This window comes from Pteronotus mesoamericanus, unplaced genomic scaffold (genome assembly GCF_021234165.1).
Source record: "Pteronotus mesoamericanus isolate MK-2021 breed Mesoamerican mustached bat unplaced genomic scaffold, CSHL_Meso_final contig_22, whole genome shotgun sequence".
NCBI classification, from domain to species: Eukaryota; Metazoa; Chordata; class Mammalia; order Chiroptera; family Mormoopidae; genus Pteronotus; species Pteronotus mesoamericanus.
This window is the reverse complement of record NW_026555090.1, coordinates 2,216,910-2,233,768: the sequence shown is the minus strand read 5'-3', so window position 1 is coordinate 2,233,768 and position 16,859 is coordinate 2,216,910. Positions and strand designations below refer to the sequence as shown.

The 16,859-nt window shown below is 60.7% G+C and overlaps 1 protein-coding gene across 2 annotated transcripts; it reads left to right on the top strand.

Moving 5' to 3' along the window:
* The first annotated feature begins 3,262 nt into the window (after nucleotides 1-3,262).
* B9D1 (B9 domain containing 1) lies at nucleotides 3,263-15,686 on the top strand. Of its 2 annotated transcripts, XM_054571065.1 has the most exons (7): nucleotides 3,263-3,376; nucleotides 4,799-4,867; nucleotides 6,970-7,081; nucleotides 10,670-10,766; nucleotides 11,819-11,881; nucleotides 15,003-15,070; nucleotides 15,389-15,686. In XM_054571065.1, exons 1-7 carry the CDS (start codon nucleotides 3,314-3,316, stop codon nucleotides 15,529-15,531), a joined length of 615 nt encoding a protein of 204 aa, XP_054427040.1. In that variant the 5' UTR covers nucleotides 3,263-3,313; the 3' UTR covers nucleotides 15,532-15,686. The 2 variants fall into 2 exon arrangements, with proteins under 2 accessions (XP_054427040.1, XP_054427041.1); XM_054571066.1 differs by lacking the exon at nucleotides 4,799-4,867.
* Nucleotides 15,687-16,859: the final 1,173 nt, after the last annotated feature.

The following is a 16,859-nucleotide window of genomic DNA, read 5'->3' as shown; positions in this document are numbered from 1 at the left end:
CTGAGTAACTAGCCACATGGTGTGGGACGAAGGGAAAAATGACACAGGGAAATGAATCGGTTTCAGTAAGATTTTAGAGCAATCTTGAGAAGTAATTAACTGGTGCCTTGACAATTCATCTGCAATGACAAGGTCACTGACTCTGGGCAGGGCCATCCCGTGGGTCAGAGCCCAGTCAAGTCCAGAAGACCCCTGAGACCACTGTCCCGTCTGAACAGCAGCCCACCAGCTAGCTCCTCCTCTGCCCTCCAAAGCTGGGGGTGGCCGAGTGGGGCAGGCGCAGGTGACAGAGCTCGCTCTCTGCATCCACAGGCAGGACAAGGCGCTTCTAAGCTGCGTCCCTCCTTGGGGAGTGGCTCCCACTCCCGGTGGTGGTGGGAGCCGCTGACTGGCAGAGGAACGGCAGGCAGGCCGGCCCGCTGGGGAAGCCCAGGTGGGGCAGCCGTGGGGCTGTAGGGCCAGAGCACCGCTCTGCTGGGCGGGAGCTGGGACGGAGACAGCCGCAGGGAGGCCACAGCACCCAGAGCCTTCCTGGGAGCAGACTGGGTCTGCACGGTGGCAGGAGGGCCAGGCTGCGAACCCAGGCAGCCCGGGCCTGTCCTCAGCCTCTCTCAGGCCCATGCACGTGTGGGACGTGGGGCCAGCTTCAGGGCGCCCGTGTCTCCAGGAGTCCCGGGCTGGAGGGCGGGAGGAGCCGGGACCTGGGGCTGCAGCAGGCGGTGAGCGCTGTGCTGAGCGACTGTGCGGCGTCTGCAGCTGGAGAGGAGCGGGGCGGGGCCCGCTGCAGGCCGACTGTCCTTGCTTCTCTGTCTCACGACAGCCTGTGCCGCACCTATTTCAGGCCTGAGCTCCTACTGTTTCCAAAGTGGGGACAAGGGGTGACGGAGCCAGAGTCTGTGAGAGGTGGGAACTGTGGGCTGTAAACAGCTCAGGTGACCTGCTCTTCTCAGCCTCGTCCAGGCGCCTGCTGGGCAGGGGGTTTGGGGACAAAGAGGTTGCGAGTGAGTGGCGCCTTCTCCCTGCACCCTGGTTTTCAGGGGGGTTGCTGGCCTCTGAGCTGCAGTGGGTGGCCAGCTGACTAGCGGGTGGTGTCCCACAGGATGTCTGATCACCGAGGACCCCGTGCCGTGAGGGCCGGAACCACGTGGCTCACTCGTGTGGCCTGATCCTCCTCCTGTGCGTCTGTGCATGCGTGCGTGCGTGCGTGCACACCCACAGCGCTGTGCTCCCCGGGAGTGGCTCCTGCCCTCCCGGGGGCCTTTCTGTGGTGCGCTGTCCCAGGAGAGCGGTGCAGGCGGCCACGTCAGGACTTCCTCCCCAGGCCCCGGTGCCTTACGGGGGAAGCTCTTTACTCGGCCACATGGCAATGAGCATCGGTGTGCCTGAGAGCCCGCGGGACACCCTCTGGATGTCATGAAGGCCTCCACGCCTGGTATCACCGCCCCCCCTGCCCCGGTCACCGCTTCACCCACTGGGCTCGCCCCTCTACAGAGTCACTCCCTGCCCGGATCCCACCCGTCCTTCGAGTCCTGGACAGACCTAGCTGCTCCAAAGGTGGCTCCCGAATAAAAACCATGGCTCGCGTCCTGAATGTTATGGGAAGAGGTTCAAATATGACAGCACCTCCCCTTCGCTCCCTTGCTGGCACCTTTGTCTCCAGGGAGGCTGTCACTCTGGTCCCTCTTGCTCATTGGGTCGCCACCAGGCGTCAGCTTGAGTGGCAGGGTCTCCGTCTCCTTGATTGTTCCTGCTTCTGCCTCACGCCTTATGGCGCATGTCTCCTGTTAGAGGAGAGCTCTCTCTGAGCACGCCTGTGCTCAGGAGCCCCAGAACCTAGCGGACCCCAAGACTGTCATAAGCCAGGCAGCCAGAGACTTTCACTGCTCCAACTCGAAGACCGACTCCGCCCTTGTTCAGCAGGAATGAGTTACAGAGGCATGGCCCTCAGCCCTGTTCCTGCAAGAACGTGGAGTGAAGAATCTCAGCGGGTATTGTTAGGACAAAGGTCCCAAGGTCGGGTCATTCTTACTAAATGCTATTTTTGCTGACTGTTAAAATGTAACATAGCATTTCACAAGCCAGTTGTAACAGGATGAGCTTGACAGGAACTCAAAGGATAAATGTAGCCAACTGCAAAGAAGAAAGCAACACATAATTGACCAAATAGTGTATACAAGCAAAGGCAAGCCTTCCTTCCCAGAGACAGAGCTTTGGCTGTGACTCTGTGTCTCCTTTACTTGCTGCAAGTAAATAAAACTACCTTGCGACAGGGACAACCATGTCTCCTTTTCGCATAGAGCACCCAAGTGGTAGTCCCCCAGAGCCTGGCAACATTGCCAGTGCTAAAGATGGAGGGAGTGGCTGGTGGGGCACGCGATTTGGGTGGCCCTGAGTGGGTGAAGGGAGAGGTAATAAATATTAGATGTGTGATACAGACCACGGTGAGTGCTGACACACCTGGAGCAGTGCCTTGGCAGAAGCTGGGACCTCCTGGGCGGCCAGAGAGCAACTGTTTTTTGCGCAGGGACCTGCCAGAACCGGGGGGTGGGCGGGGGGGGAGGAGGGGCATTCGCCTTGCTCAGTGAGTGCCCGCACTCGGAACCCTCAGACCCTCTTCCCTTGACGGCTGGGTGACAGGGGTGCCAAGTACTACCCCTCCTTGGGTCTGCTTCTCAGCTTCACACCTAGGAGCCGTGGCTTGGATTTATGGATTCTTGCGGTTCCTCCCAAGTTTAATAAACTTTTCTGAGACAAGGGTCTCAAAATCCACAAAGTGAGCATCCACCTGCCTCGACTCGGGAGCTGCTTGGCCCAGCTGGGTACTGCTCAGAACTGCTGTTCAGAACCTAGGGACGGGAACCCTCGCTTGGGCTCCCAGCGTCAATCTGAGCTCCCAGCGTTGGCGCCTTAAGTCCGATTAACAGAGACCCTCGACCCACGCCCAGCAGGCTCCTCCCTCCGCCCTCCTCGCGGTAGCGCCACAGCGACATCTCGTGGCCGAGGTCTATCTATCACTTGGCTTCCCAAGGGCCTGCCTGAATCGGAGGCGCCTTCGGGGACAGGCGGGCTAAACTCTACAGCCCGGGCCCACACACCCGCCCCCTCGCCTTGCAAAGACTGTCCCGGCATTCCCGTAAAGAGGAGGAGCCACTGGCTGCGCCTGCGCACCGCAGCCCACGGACCTACGCCTTCTCAAGGTCCAGCTTCCAAGAAACGTGTCCTGCGTGCCACGCCGTCTGTTTCCAGGGCAACTAGGGCGCCTCCTAGCAAATGCGCGCGCAACCTGGGTAGTTTTCCCCGCGCGCCCCCTACCATGGCTGCCGCGGGTCCCAGTGTCTTTCTACTCATGGTCAACGGGCAGGTGGAGAGCGCCCAGGTGAGCAACCATGGTACCCTCCAGGGACCCCCCTACAGTTCCCCGGGGGGCCGTCCCGCAACTTCACGGGCTGCTTTGTGGCCCCAAAGAGGCCGTTATTCCTCAGGTGAGGGAGGGGAAACCAGCATTTGAGAAGCTTGGCGTGAGTTTGATAGAAATCCTTAACCCTGATGTGCGGGTGTGGAAATAGTTCGAGGGACTGACCTAGTATCGCGGTCGCACTCGGCCAAGTTGTGGCCCCCGGCTCGGATCGTGCACACTTTACAGAGGAGCCGGATCTCCCGCTGATGGAGGCGGAGGCGGAGGCGTCTGCGCCGCGTCGCGTGCACAGTGAGTGCCCCGCATTCTTAACTCTCAGATCCTGAACTTGGGTTAGAATGTAGATGTTTTGGTTAATCTTATCCAGCGATGGTGATGACCTGGAATGATACAGGGAGCATGTGTGAGACTCGAGGGGACGCCACTCTCCCTACACCCCTACACTTTATAAGAACCATTTGTGTATTTACACATATGTAACATTTTTTTAAAGCTTCAGCAAGTATTTACTGTGTGCCAAACGCAGTGCCCAGCACTGCTCGTTCTGTCTTCACAGCAACCCTGTGAAGTAGGTATTGCGAGCGCCCCCCCCCCCCCCCCCGCCCGGTTTACAGATGGGAAAGCTTGCCCAAAGGAAGCGGCAAAACTGGAATTTGAAGCCAGGTCTTCCTTACGCCAGAGCGTTGCTGCACTGCCCTTTCAGGACGCACGGGGGGGCGCTGCTAGCCTGGGTCCTATGTGTCTGCAGTCTGAGCGCCCCCCTCCCCCACTCCGCCTGCCCCTCTGCCCTGGGCCCCGTCCACTCTTCGGGCCTCCAGCTGCAGCCGGGCACTAGGGCTGGGTCCTGACAGCACCCTGGGTTCTCAGACCTTTCAGCTCCCCACCATTTCCTTAGGTCTCCTCTGTGTCTGTGCCTGTGTCAGCGCCGGGGACACCGACAGGCATCATACCTGTCCCTTGCACACAGTCTAACAGGGTTAACAAGAATAAACACAGGCAAATGCTTTGATGAGGGGAAGCACCAGGGGCTGAAGGGGCCAGGAGAGAACCCGTAAGACAGCCTGGAAGTTAGGGCAGCCTCCCTGGAGGGTGAGTCTTAAAAGATGGGCAGGAGTTTGCCAGATGAAGGAATGGGGAGGGCATGTCAGGCAGAAGGTAGAGCCTGTGCAAAGGCCCGGGGCCGGCGGCAGCCCGGACCGCCCCTTGGGCTCCCACGTCTGGAGCCCCGGTGCTGAGCTCCATGCTCAGACCCGTGGCTGCCACTCAGCGCCCAGCCCGTGTGTCTCGTGTTCAGAGTTACTGTTGGCTGCCCCTGCCTGGCCAGCATGCTGGCCCGAGCACGAGTTCCTGTGACACGGAACCTGCATGTGCTTGTTTCCACAGTTCCCTGAGTACGACGACCTCTACTGCAAGTACTGCTTCGTGTACGGTCACGACTGGGTCCCCACGGCGGTAAGCTGCACTCCTGGGCCCGTTGCGGCCTCCGCGACTTGGAATTGCTGAGGGTGTGACACACCCCTTCCCCGCCCAGTTCAGGACCATTTGAAAAGTAGACACCGAGTTCAGGGAGGACCCAAAGTGAGTTTGTTCTTGGTGGAGCTGGAGTGGAGAACGCAAACACCACTGGGCTCACTGCTCCGTCCGCCAAGGCTGTGCACGCTCACCTACGCCACCGGGGGAGCTTGCACGTGGCGGCAAACAAAATGCGAGGGCAGTGCAGACAGCGGAGGCCAGCCCGGGAGCGCCGGCCTCCCTCAGCCTGGGGGAGCTCTCCGGAGCTCTCCTTCCAAGACTTCCCGAGGAGCCGGTCCTCTCCGCCGGCGCAGCGTCAGCCAGGGCCGCGCTGGACTGTTGGCAGAGCTCTCATTTAATCCTCACAGGAGATGAGGATGTGGAGGCCCGAGGCCCAGCTTATTTAACCTCCTGTTTCCTCATCTGTACAGCTGAGATGACAGTGCTTATTTTCCATCTACCCATTGACAGAATAACTGCTTATTAGGAGTCTTCCGGGTGCTGGTGATACAGTGGTGAGCGAAGCCAGACAGAAGTCCCTGTCTCCGGGTGCACATTCTGGCTGAGAGTCACACAATAAGTAGTAAACATTCTCCTGTTAGCCAGGAGCGAGCGCTGAGAAGGGGAAGTGAGGAAAGGGAGAGGTGACGGATGAGAGAGTATGGAATCCAGATATGGGGGTCAGGGAGGGCCTCCCTGGGAAGGTGACTTGAGTAGAGACATGAAGGAAGCGAGGGAATGATCCACATGGAATCTGTGGCGAGAGTGTGCCAGGTGGAAGGAACAGAGTGTGAGGCCCTGACGCGGGAGTGAGCCTGGCGCGTGTGAGGAGCCACGGGGTGGTCCGTGTGCCGGGGGACAGGGCGAGCAAGGAGCGTGGTTGGAGGTGAAGCAGGAAGGTCACTGGCAGACCTTAAGGGCCTTGTCCTTTACGTGGGCGGGGTGGGACTCCCTCAGAGAGTTTTGAACAGAGAGAAAGGAATTCTGACTTGTGTTTTCAGAGGATCCCTGTGGCTTCTTTGTTCAGAGTAGACTGTTGGGGAGCAAGGTCCAGAGCAGGGAGACCGTTGATTATAAACAGGTGGGAGAAGATGGCATTGCGGACACGGGGATGCAGTGGGGAGGGCGTTGGATTTCAAGTGTATTTGGAGATGGAGCCGACAGGTGCTCCTGCTGGGCTTGCAGGTGTGGCGAGTGAGGTTGACGCGCACGTTTTAGTGCGTTTTAGCCTGAGCACCCGAAAGCGGAGTTGCTTTTGAGCGGGCAGATTTGGGAGAGCCGGGCAGGGGCGCCGGGGAGGGCGCCAGGCTGGGGAGGGTGAGTTTAGGGATCGTAAACACACAGACCACACTGAAAGCCTGGAGACTGATGAGATCCCCAGTGCAGACAGAGAAGCATCCAAAGACTGAGCCTCAAGACGCTTCTGCTTGGAGGAGGGCGTGCAAGCTGCGGAGCAGGGGCCACTGGGGGAGGAAAGACCCAAAGGCGTGAGGCGCCCCAGAAACCAGGCGGAGGAAGGGCGTCAGGAAGGACTGGCTGTATCAGATGCTGCCGCTGGGCCAAATAAAATGAGAAGAGAAGTAACCATAGATGCCAGGGTCACTGGTATCATTTACGAAGATGCTTTGGTAGCGTGGAGGCCAGTAGTGAGACTAGAGAGGGTTCAAAAAGAACAACAAGGGAACTGGAGCCAGTGAGTCCTGCCCTGAAGGGGGCGAGCAGGGTCAGCGGGGGAGGACGAGGCAGAGTCACGAGAGTTGTTCTGTGACAGAGAAAACGACACGCACGTGCGTGCTGGGGGGAGGGGTCTGGGTAGGGCTGGTGCCGTAGGAGAGGCACCACCTGCCGTAGCCGTTCCTCCAGGAATGAGCTCCCGGACCCAGGCTGAGGTGAAATGCCATTTAAAGACCTAGGAACTGCCCCTGCTCCTGTGTTTTGGCAGAAGGTAGTGAAAGAAAACAGCCCTCCCAGCTGGCTGCCCAGGAACGGGGAGTGTGGCACTGCCTGGAGCTCAGACACCAGCTGTGTCATTGTCCCCACAGGGTCTGGAGGAGGGCATCTCCCAGATCACATCTAAGAGCCAAGGTGTGCGGCCCGCGCTGGTGTGGAACTTCCCCATTGACGTCACCTTTAAAAGCACCAACCCCTTTGGCTGTGAGTCTGAGGGGCCCCACGGGGGTCGGGGGGAGGCACCCTGGGGCGGCCGCAGCTGCCGCCCGCCCGCCCGCCCCCCTCAGGTCTTGGTCGCCCTCCGCTGGGCCTGTGCCACGGCCTGTGCTGTGCTCTCGCCGCCTGCTCATTGACCTCCACGCCGCCCTCCTGCCGCCGCAGTTCACCGCCACGCTGTGCAGTGGCAGTTGGGAAGCTCCGACTGAATCGGGGGAGGCCCCACCTGAAGGCTTGGATGGCCCTGTGCCTCGGAAGGGCAGAGCCTGCTGCCCAGAGCTGCAGCGACCTGGACAGCTGACCCCGAGGCCTCTGCTCTCCTGTGTTGTGCCCCAGCAAAACCCGAGCCCCCGGCCCAGGGTGCCTTCCCACATCCCACCTCTGACCTTCCCTAAGCCTTCCTTGCTTGCAGTTGTTTACCTTCTACCTTGCCTGGTAGTTATTTTTCACTTTCACTTAAGCACCTACTATGTGCAAAGCCTGGGGTTAGCTCCACGGGCTGTGCATGCTTTCCCTGCATGGGCTTGTCCAAGCTCCCTGATCCTCTCCGGTGGGTAGATGACTCCATTTCTTTCCCTGTGTTAGGAAGCACTCAGAGACGTCACTTACCTTCAGCTCTATACCTAGTGGCTGAGCATGGATTGGATTTCAGGATCATCTGATGTCGCGGTCCAGGCCTTTCTGCTGCACGTGACCAGGCCCAGGCTCACCGGGTGCAGAGGGTCTGGAGCAGGGGCTGTCTGATGGTTCTCCTGGGCAGGGACTACTGTTCTGCTGTCGCTCTGTGGGAGTGAGACACTGCCCTAGGCTTCCTGGAACAGCGCACTGGATGATGACCAACTTCCTCTTGCTGAGGACGGCTAAGAGAGGCAAATAACACGTTGAAAGGCAAAAATCCAAAAACCAACCAACCACTTGAAGGCATCAGAGCGCTAGAAAGGAGTGACTTACCAGGCCGGCCTCTAGGGGAAAGCCAACCCAACAGGCGACTGAGGGGGGAGCGAGACATCTGAGGGCCCCCCTGGGCGCAGGGCACAGGGCCTGGTGCTCAGATTTCAGAGAGCTGTGCCCCAGGAGAGGCAGGACGCGGATGGAGTAGACTGCCCCACAGAGGCTGCTGCCCTGCTTCTGACCGTTCCAGACCCTGGGCAGGGTTGCAAAACTCCCAGACAAAATATCTGCCAACTCAGTGTAGGAGGATGCAAAAGACGATAATGAGCAAGTAGTGTTTATTTTAGAACCACAAAGCCTGGGTAACATCTGAAATAAACCAGTGTGGTTTACCACGTTACAAAGAAATCACGATCATGTCCATAAATGAAGAAAATGTGATAAAACTCAACATCCATTCATGATACACATTTAGCAAACTAGGCCTAGAGGAGAACTTCCTTAATTCGATGAAGGTCAGCTACAAAAAACCTAGCAAATAATCACTTTCTTTTAGTAAACTGTCGAGAGATACCCCTCAGAGATTGGGGTGCTTGTCACCAACATTGTACAAATAAAAGGTGTGAGAATTAGAAAGGACAAGACTCAGTCACAGGTGATGTGATTAGAATTCCCAAAATAAGCTACAAATAAGCTATGAGAATTAATACATTGGCATGAATACCATTGATAAGATTAACATACAAGAGTCAGATGCTTTTTGCAATTAGAATATATAGAATATTCTGTATAGAAAATATTTTAAAAATCCCAACAATGTCCAAACATAAATAACTTGTTCTACCAGATACCAAGCTTTAATTATAAAGCACAATAACTGTCATTTTGGCACCAGGGTAGACAAACTGGCCCGTAAAGCACCCCAGACCTGTGCCGGTGTCGTTGATTTGTGACAAAGGGGCACTGCTGAGCAGCAGTAGAGAGAGGGGTTTTTGTTGTTGTTTTTTTTTTTTTTAATTTTGTGTGTACTTGAGAGTTTTTTTAATATATGGAGCTGGAACAATCGGATGCACATAGGGAAAAATGAAACCTGACCCATACCTCACATTACACATCCACAGAAGTCAATGCCCGATGTATGTGCATGTAAGGCAAGTGTGAGAAGCACAGTTAGCCCCAGGAAGAGGGCCTGGGGCAGGAGAGGCGTGGGGTCAGGGGAGGGAGAACTATAAAGAAGAACGTCCACAGGTGTGACTGTTAGAGTTAAGGCCTTCTGTTCATTGAAAAGCATTGAGTGAAAAGACAAGCGACAGAAAGAAGGAGCAAGAGACTTGAGCAGGCACTTGAAGTGACCGAGAAACGACAAGGTCTCTGTTTTTAGTGAGAACAATTACAATCAAGAAAAATGGAAATTAAAGCTAAAGGGCGCTCCCCTGTTCACCCCCCAGAACCACTCAGATGGTGCAGAGCAGAGCAGGCTCCGTTGAGGATGCAGCAGAGGGGCTCGGCGGTAGTGTCGGTGCAGGGTGTGCATTTTCCTTTAAGGCCGAACATACGCAAACCCTGGTGCTTCCCTTGGATACGTGCCCAACAGAAATGTGTGCACACGTGTGAGCAGAGCTTGTAGCAAAGGAACAGAGCGTCACTGGCCTTGGCATCTGTGAGGACCCCGGGGAACAGCCCAGGTGTGCGTCGGCGCAGGACGGCTGAGCCCTGCGGTCTGCAGGGAGGATGGATGCGATCCAGCACTGAGAACAAGCCCAGCTCTGTGTGCAGAACAACTTGAAGGAGTCTCACAAATGTGCGGGATTAAAGAAGTTGGATACAAAAATACATGTACTGTATGAGCCCAGAAAAGAGGATAAAGCCCAAGCACCCACTCATTTGGGGTGCATTATTAGGCAGTGAGACTTTCAGTGGTTCCCTAAAATTCACAACAGGGGTCACCTCGGAGGGAGCGACAGGAAGGGCGCAGCCCTTTGCTGACCCCTATTGAGTGCTTACTCCCTATTCCAAGTGCCCTAGAGAGGAGGAGGCACGGGCAGGAGCATGGGTCGCCAGGGGCTAGTGGCTGCAGGAGCCGGAGACTGGCAGGCTGCCCGGAGCCTCACTGCCCCGCCTGTCGCCTGGGGCAGGGATCTCTCCCCTGCATCCAGGGGCCGCATACAGATGGAGGTGAAAGGACCTGAGGTGCCGTGATGGGAACAGGTGTAATCGTCAATAGTTTGAAGGAAGGTGCATGGAAGGCCTTTGCTTTCTCTCTGATCTCTCCCACAAGTACCCCACAACCAGCCCCTTTGGCCTGTGAGCCGGGTGTCGTGCTGAAATCGGACTGCACCCATCAGAAAGGAAGCCCCCGAGAGCAGGCCCTTGGCACAGCTCACGGCCAGTCCCGTGCCTTGAATAGGGCTTCTGGAGACCCTTCTGTGTTTGACTGACGGAACTGGGGCAGCATCCTGGCTCTGTGACCGGTGGGCACCCGGGCCGGGGGCCTGGCCAGCAGGCTCTGGTTCCCCCCCACCCTCCACCACCTCCGTGGGTCCTGGGTTGGCAGAAGCCCTTGGTGCAGAAGGGATCTGGTGTCTGCCTGGCTCTGGCAGGCCCCTGCCCGGAGGGCTCGGAGCACCCCTGTGCCCTGCACCCTCGTGGGGTCCCCCCACCGACACCTGCCGCCTCCTTCCCCAGGGCCGCAGATCGTGCTCAGCGTGTACGGGCCGGACGTGTTCGGGAACGACGTGGTCCGAGGCTACGGGGCAGTGCATGTGCCTTTCTCCCCTGGCAGGTAGGTCCTCCCTCTGGCCGCTCTCTGGGCCAGGGCCTGCCCCTCACTGGGCCCTGCAGGCTCAGGGACCTGGGCATCTTCGGCAGGGCTCTTTCTGGGACAGATTTCGCCTCCAGGCCAGGAATATGCTGGGTGCCCCAGGAACCTGGGCAGCTCGGCTCGGGCGGTAAGGGCACAGCCCGTATGTGAAGGAGACCCACGTGGGGGAGGTTCCTGCTGCCACCCAAACACCAGGGGCCGTGATGGGGTGCCCGAGGACCCAGCAGGGAGTGCCGGGCCGTCCTGAGAGTCCCAGGCAGTTAGGGCCTGGAGTCCAGACACGCCTGCCTTCCTCTCTTCCCTCCATGTCCTGCAAGCCCTCACCAGTGTCCCTCTGTGCCCCGCCCTGCCAGTGTCAGAGGACACAGGTGTGCCAGACAAGGCGTGACCATGGGGCCCTGCCCTCAGAAGCGCCCCGAGGAGCAGGCATAGGGGCAGAGGCCCAGCTTTTCCAAGCATCGCCGACGAGGGATAGGCACAGTGCCCGGGGCGCAGAGGAGGGCTGAGGCCGGCCCGACAGGGCGGGCGTCCCCTCGGGAAGGCGGAGGGGGGAAGAGAAGCAGCTGCGGACTGTGTGCCCCGAGTGTCGCTGTTAGAAGAGAAGGTGCAGGATGCGCGGGAGGGCAGGTCTTGGATGCGAGGGACCGGACCCCAGGCTCTGAGGAGGAGCCTGGACTGGGCAGGTGGCCTCGGTGGGGACAGGTCCAGGGGCCTGCCGGGCCTCCCGGGGGACAGGCGTCCAGACTGGGCTTTGACCGTGGCGGAGCGTTCGGGCTCCTGGGGGAGGGTGGCTCTCTGCGGGCACAGCGGGGTCCGGGACCTCAGGTTTGAGGTTTGCGGCCCTTGGCGCCCTTCTGGCCCCTGAGAAGAGGCCAGACTTCATGAGAACGAGCCCTGCGAGGCCGGGCCCGGTCGGGGGCGGCTGGTCAGCCTGGCACCTGGGCTGCGCGCGCTGGGGGTCTCCTTGCCTTTCCGTCACCCAGCACATCTGTCTGCAAAAACATTTGTTTCAGGCACAAAAGGACCATCCCCATGTTTGTCCCAGAATCTACATCTACGCTGCAGAAGTTCACAAGGTGCGGCTTCTACCTGCGCCCCCAACCCCGCCTCCTGACCTAGGTAGTCCGAGTGGAGAGAAGGAGGTCACAGTCACCCTCGCTTGTGCCAGGGACCTATCAGGTCTTCAAGCTGCTGCTCCCCTGGGGGACAAATGGAAGTGAGCTCTGGGGAGTTACTGAGGGTCTCTGGCCTCCCCCCAGGCACTGTCCCAGCAGCACAAGGCTGTGCGATTGTGCTCTGGGCCGTGTTAAAAGTCTGTGTGTCAGGATGGAAGGAAAATGCTTGTTAGAGCGGAACAAGCTCAGGACGTCACATGACATTAGGGTGGTAGGACACAGGAGGATGCGGCAGTAAGAGCCAGACAGCCTGGGAGGGCAGCAGGGGCCACAGCGGGGACTCCGTCCGGCAGGCGCCCAGCGCTGTCACCCCGGAGCCTCCGGGAGGGTGACCTGAGCAGAGACCAAGCTGAGGTGAGGGGCCAGCGGGGGAGACCAGGAAGGACACCTCTGGCATGGGAACGGCCCATGCGAGGTCCTCAGGAGAGCGGGAACTTTGCTGTTTGGAGGGCTGGGGGGTGGGTGTGGTTCCGATGTGGTGAGCAAGGGGTGGCGGGGGCAGGGAGCCGGAGCCTCAGGCCTCCCGCCCCTCGCCACGTGCAGGGAGCAGTGGGAGGGCTGGCTGGGCCCTGGCTGGCTGACCAGAGGTTGGGGACAGAAGCCTCCATCGGCTCAGCCACAAGCCATGGCTGCCCCTGCCCCAGGTCAGCCAGGAACGGGCGGCGGGGTGTGGGTTCCGGTATCTGGGAGAGACCTGGGGGGGGCAGTATTGGGCCTGAACCCAGGAAGCCTTGCCTGGTTCCCAGGCCTGGGTGGGGGCGGCTTGGGTGCCCCCCGCCCCCAGAAGCTCCTCTGGGAGGCCACCCTGATGGGAAGGGGCTCATCAGCCAGCCAGAGTCAGCTGGAGGTGACAGCTCCCGTCCCACGGGGCTGCTGGGGAGGCAGGGGCAGTACCTGTCCACAGGTGTGGGGGTCAGGCCTCTGGGAGTCCCCTCGGGCACCCTGGCAGGTGCCGACGCTGCCATAGCCCCAGCTCCGAGGGAAGGCCTCGGGCTTCCCCTGAGGAACGGGCTCTCGCTGAGGAAGTCAGACCTCCCGGCAGCCGGCTGTCCCGCTGGTGCCGGTGCCTCGGGGCAGTGCTCACCGGGCAAGGCCCCCGTGTGCCTGGGTCACAGACGCTGCAGCGCAGGGGTCTGGTGAGTGAAGGCAGTTTGGTGACAAGGTCTTCCTGGGCAAGGGCCCCCGAGGCCACTGGGTGGCTCACTCCAGCAGCCCCTTTGCTCAGGAGCGGCCCTGGGGTCGGCCCGGTGCCTCCCTTCCCCCGTCTCAGGCGCTCTCCGGCCCCCCCTTCTGTGTTGTCCCGCTGCCTCCCCAGGGTCCCCTCCTCAGCCTGGCTGGCCTACCCACTGGCACCCTCCTCTGCCCACGGTCAGCTTCCCGTGGCCGCCGTAACCGACGACCACACGCTTGATGGCTTAGAATGACCAAGCGGTTTTCTCCCTGTCCTGAAAGCCGAAGCGCCAAGTCAGCACGCGTGGGCTCTGACCAGGTGTGGCAGGCCCCCCCAACTCCCGGGGGCCCCCGCCTCTGGCGGTCCCGGCCTTCCCTGGCTTGTGGCCGCATCGTGCCCTCTCTGCCCCTGTGGTCCCATGGCACCTGTCTCTGCCACGGACATTTCCGGGGGTATTTAAGGCCCATCTGGGTGCTCCGGGGTCATCTTCCCTTGGTGAGGTCCTCGCCCTAATCACATGTGCAGAGACCCTTTTTTCCCAAATACGGTCGCATTCACAGGTTCCAGGAACTGGGACCTGGCATCTTTGGGGCTGTTCTTCAGCCTGTGACAGTACCTCTGATCTAGCCTTCACATGGCAACAAAAAAGGTTCCCCTAAAACACAACTTTAGAAACTGCTCAGGCACATCTCTGTGTTTTGGATTAACTTCAGCGAGGAGGCTCCCGGGCCCCTGTGCTCTCTGGACCCCTGACCTCATGCCCTCTCCCTACTCACCTCTCCCTGGCCTCAGTTTCCCCAGCCGGCCCGGCCCTTCCCTGCTTTGAGCTTTTCCTGGAACACTCTCCCCTGAACGGCCTGCCTCTCCCCACGCCCAGCCCGCCAGCGGTGGCTGCGGCCGCTCTGCGCGCCTTGCTAGGGCCGGGCCAGGCTCGCGCCTTCGCCCAGGAGGCCCCCGGGCCGCCTGTGTGGTTCCCAAAGCCCGCAGCTCGGGACAAAGCCCACCTTTGCCTGACCCACCCGCTGCGATTAGCGAGCGCCCCGTGTGTTTCACGGCAGGGAGGCCCCTGGGGTGGACCTGCCATGGCCAGCGGCCTCTGCAGGCTCCTGGAGGGTCAGGGAGTCGGCACCGTCACCCAGCACCCCTTCCTTCCCTGGGGACCGGAGGTGGGGAGGGGGTGTTTGTCAGCACAGAGCAGGCCCACCCTCGGGGTCCCCAAGCAAGGACCCAGGTAGTAAGTGGGTCCTACACTTCTGTGGCTGTTGACAAAGTGCCTTTACCTCAGAGCCCCATGGGGCGGGTCCTGTCATCGCCTCCGTTCGTGTAGAGAACATCGGGGTTCAGAGACGGGAAGTGCCTTGTGCTGGCTCCCATGCTGTTTAGAGCACAGTGGAAAGCCCAGAGGGGCCCCTTTTGCTGGACTCTGGGATGGGGCCTTCTTCGGGGTGGGGGGGGGTCACACTGGCCCCAGGTCTCCCACCCCTCCCCCGCTGCTGTCCCGTTTGGCATTTCCCCCCGGGCTCAGGTGCGCCCCTGCCCTCCAGCTCCCCATCTCAGCTGCCAGGCCCGGCGAACAACAGCCGCGGAACGCTCACTGGCTGTGGCGGAGAAGCTGGCGTCCGGCTGAGGGGGGCGTGAGGGAGCTGCGGGGGCCGCAGGCCTCCCCGACGGACACCACCCGTCCCGTCCAGGGCAGAGGGAGGGTGCTGGGGGCCTCTGCGCAGGGCCTGGCCTGGGGGGTGAGCAGGGGGCTGCTGGTTTCTAACTCAGGGAGAGAGCCCATGTTCAGAGTTGGCCTGCGGGGTCCCCGGGCCGTGGCCACGCTCACCTGGGGTTCTCCTGTCTTCCCAGCTGGTTCATGGGACGGCGGCCCGAGTACACAGACCCCAAGGTGGTGGCTCAGGGCGAAGGCCGGGAAGGTAAAGCGTAACCCCCAACCCCACCCTTCCCCCCGACAGGCAGGTGGGAGCCTGGGAGGGTCTAGGCGAACCCCCTCAAGACTGACGGGGAGGGTGCCGGCCGGCCAGGCTGCCCCAGAGGCCGGGATGTTCCCAGGGCGTTGCCCAGACACAGGCCTGGCCAGAGCTCGGGGTTTGCCCTGTCTGGCTTCCCCTGTGGGGATGTGGACCAGGCCCCGCCCCTGCTGTCCTCCTCCCAGGGGATGCCACCGGGACAGCCGCCCACAGTAGCCTGGCCCTTTCTGCCCCGGCCCTGCTGACGCTCCCTTCTGTCCCCAGTGACCCGTGTCCGCTCCCAGGGCTTTGTCACTCTCTTCTTCAACGTGGTGACCAAGGACTTGAGGAAGCTGGGCTACGACACTGGGCCTGCGGACACGCAGGGTGTCTCAGGGCCCGACCTGCCCCAGGGCCTCGTGCAGTGAAGGCGGAGCGAGGCCGGCCCAGCAGCCCCCGCGAGGCCGGGAGCGACCGCTGGTCCACACACCTGACTCAAGTGCAGTTCGGCGGGGAGGGTGGTATTTTTATAAAATAAATGGTGGTTTTGTCACAGGACCCAGGCCTGGGCTGCCTCCTTTTCCCTTTTAGGACCTGCCTGTGTCTTGCACTGCCCGGGGGCAGGAGCACTTGTCACACCAGTCCTGCTTCCAACCACCAGCCTCCCTTGGCAGGGCCGCGGCAGCAGCAGGGAGAATGTCCTGTTAGCAAGAGGCAGATGGAGAGGCGCCGAGCCAGCGCTAGCCCCCTGCCCACCCCGACTCCGCGGCCCGAGAATGGGGCTGAACACCTGCCCAAATGGAAGCTGCTGGAATTCCAGTTTTCTGCCAAGTCCCACAGCAGGAGAGAAAGGGGAGCCTGGCCGCCCAGGACCCTGAACCCCGAGAGCTGTGTCTTCCCTGCACTCGGGCCCCACAGCACCATCCCACCCTGCCCGAGGCCAGGCCTTCTCACCTCCCCGCACACACCTGGCTGGCAGGGGCAGCATGTCCTCCCGCCGCCCCCCACACAGCTCCGGGTGCACCCTCTGGGGGGGCCCCGCCTGTGCAGGCTGCACACCGCCAGGGTTCCAGGGAAGCCACCAGACGCCGCCTCCGGCTCCTGTCAGCCCGCTCAGCACACTTGTCGCTGGAGTGTTCGCAGTCTGTCTGTAGGTGGTTTTTCTTCTGAGGGAACACATACAATGAGACGCAGAGAGGGGCCCTGCACACCGAATCGGGGCCAGCACGTGCGGCGTAGTGGACCAGTCAGTACCAGCGGTGGGGGGCCCGGGCCTGTAGGGTGAGGGTGAGACCTGTGACCGTCCACACGAAGAACGCCCAAGGCATGTGGTGCCCAAGCCCAGCCCTGGCTGTTCACTGGGCCCTCTGCTGGGACAAGGTGTGCGTCCCCAGCCCATTGCCTTTTTCTCCTGTTTCTGTGGGACGACAGCCCTTCCCGGGCCCTTGTATCTAAGTGGGCTTGTGTGACTAGCTGGCCAAGGAAACAGTATGGAAGGGTGTTCGCCACGTGGAGGTCCGACCTGTGGGGAACCTCCCCGAGCCGCCCACTCCACTCCCGTGGCACCCGAGGCCGTGTTGGGGGCAGCACGCCCCACGGGGCGGCCAGGACACCCCCGCTGGGCACAGCGCCGCAGGCCAGGCTGGGTCCCCGGCAGGGCCCGGCTCCGGGCCTGCTGGTCCCTCTCCTGTGTTGGGATTGGTGAGGGGCGTTGGGGGGGTGGGGGGAAGGACACACAGAGACTGCATCATGGTAC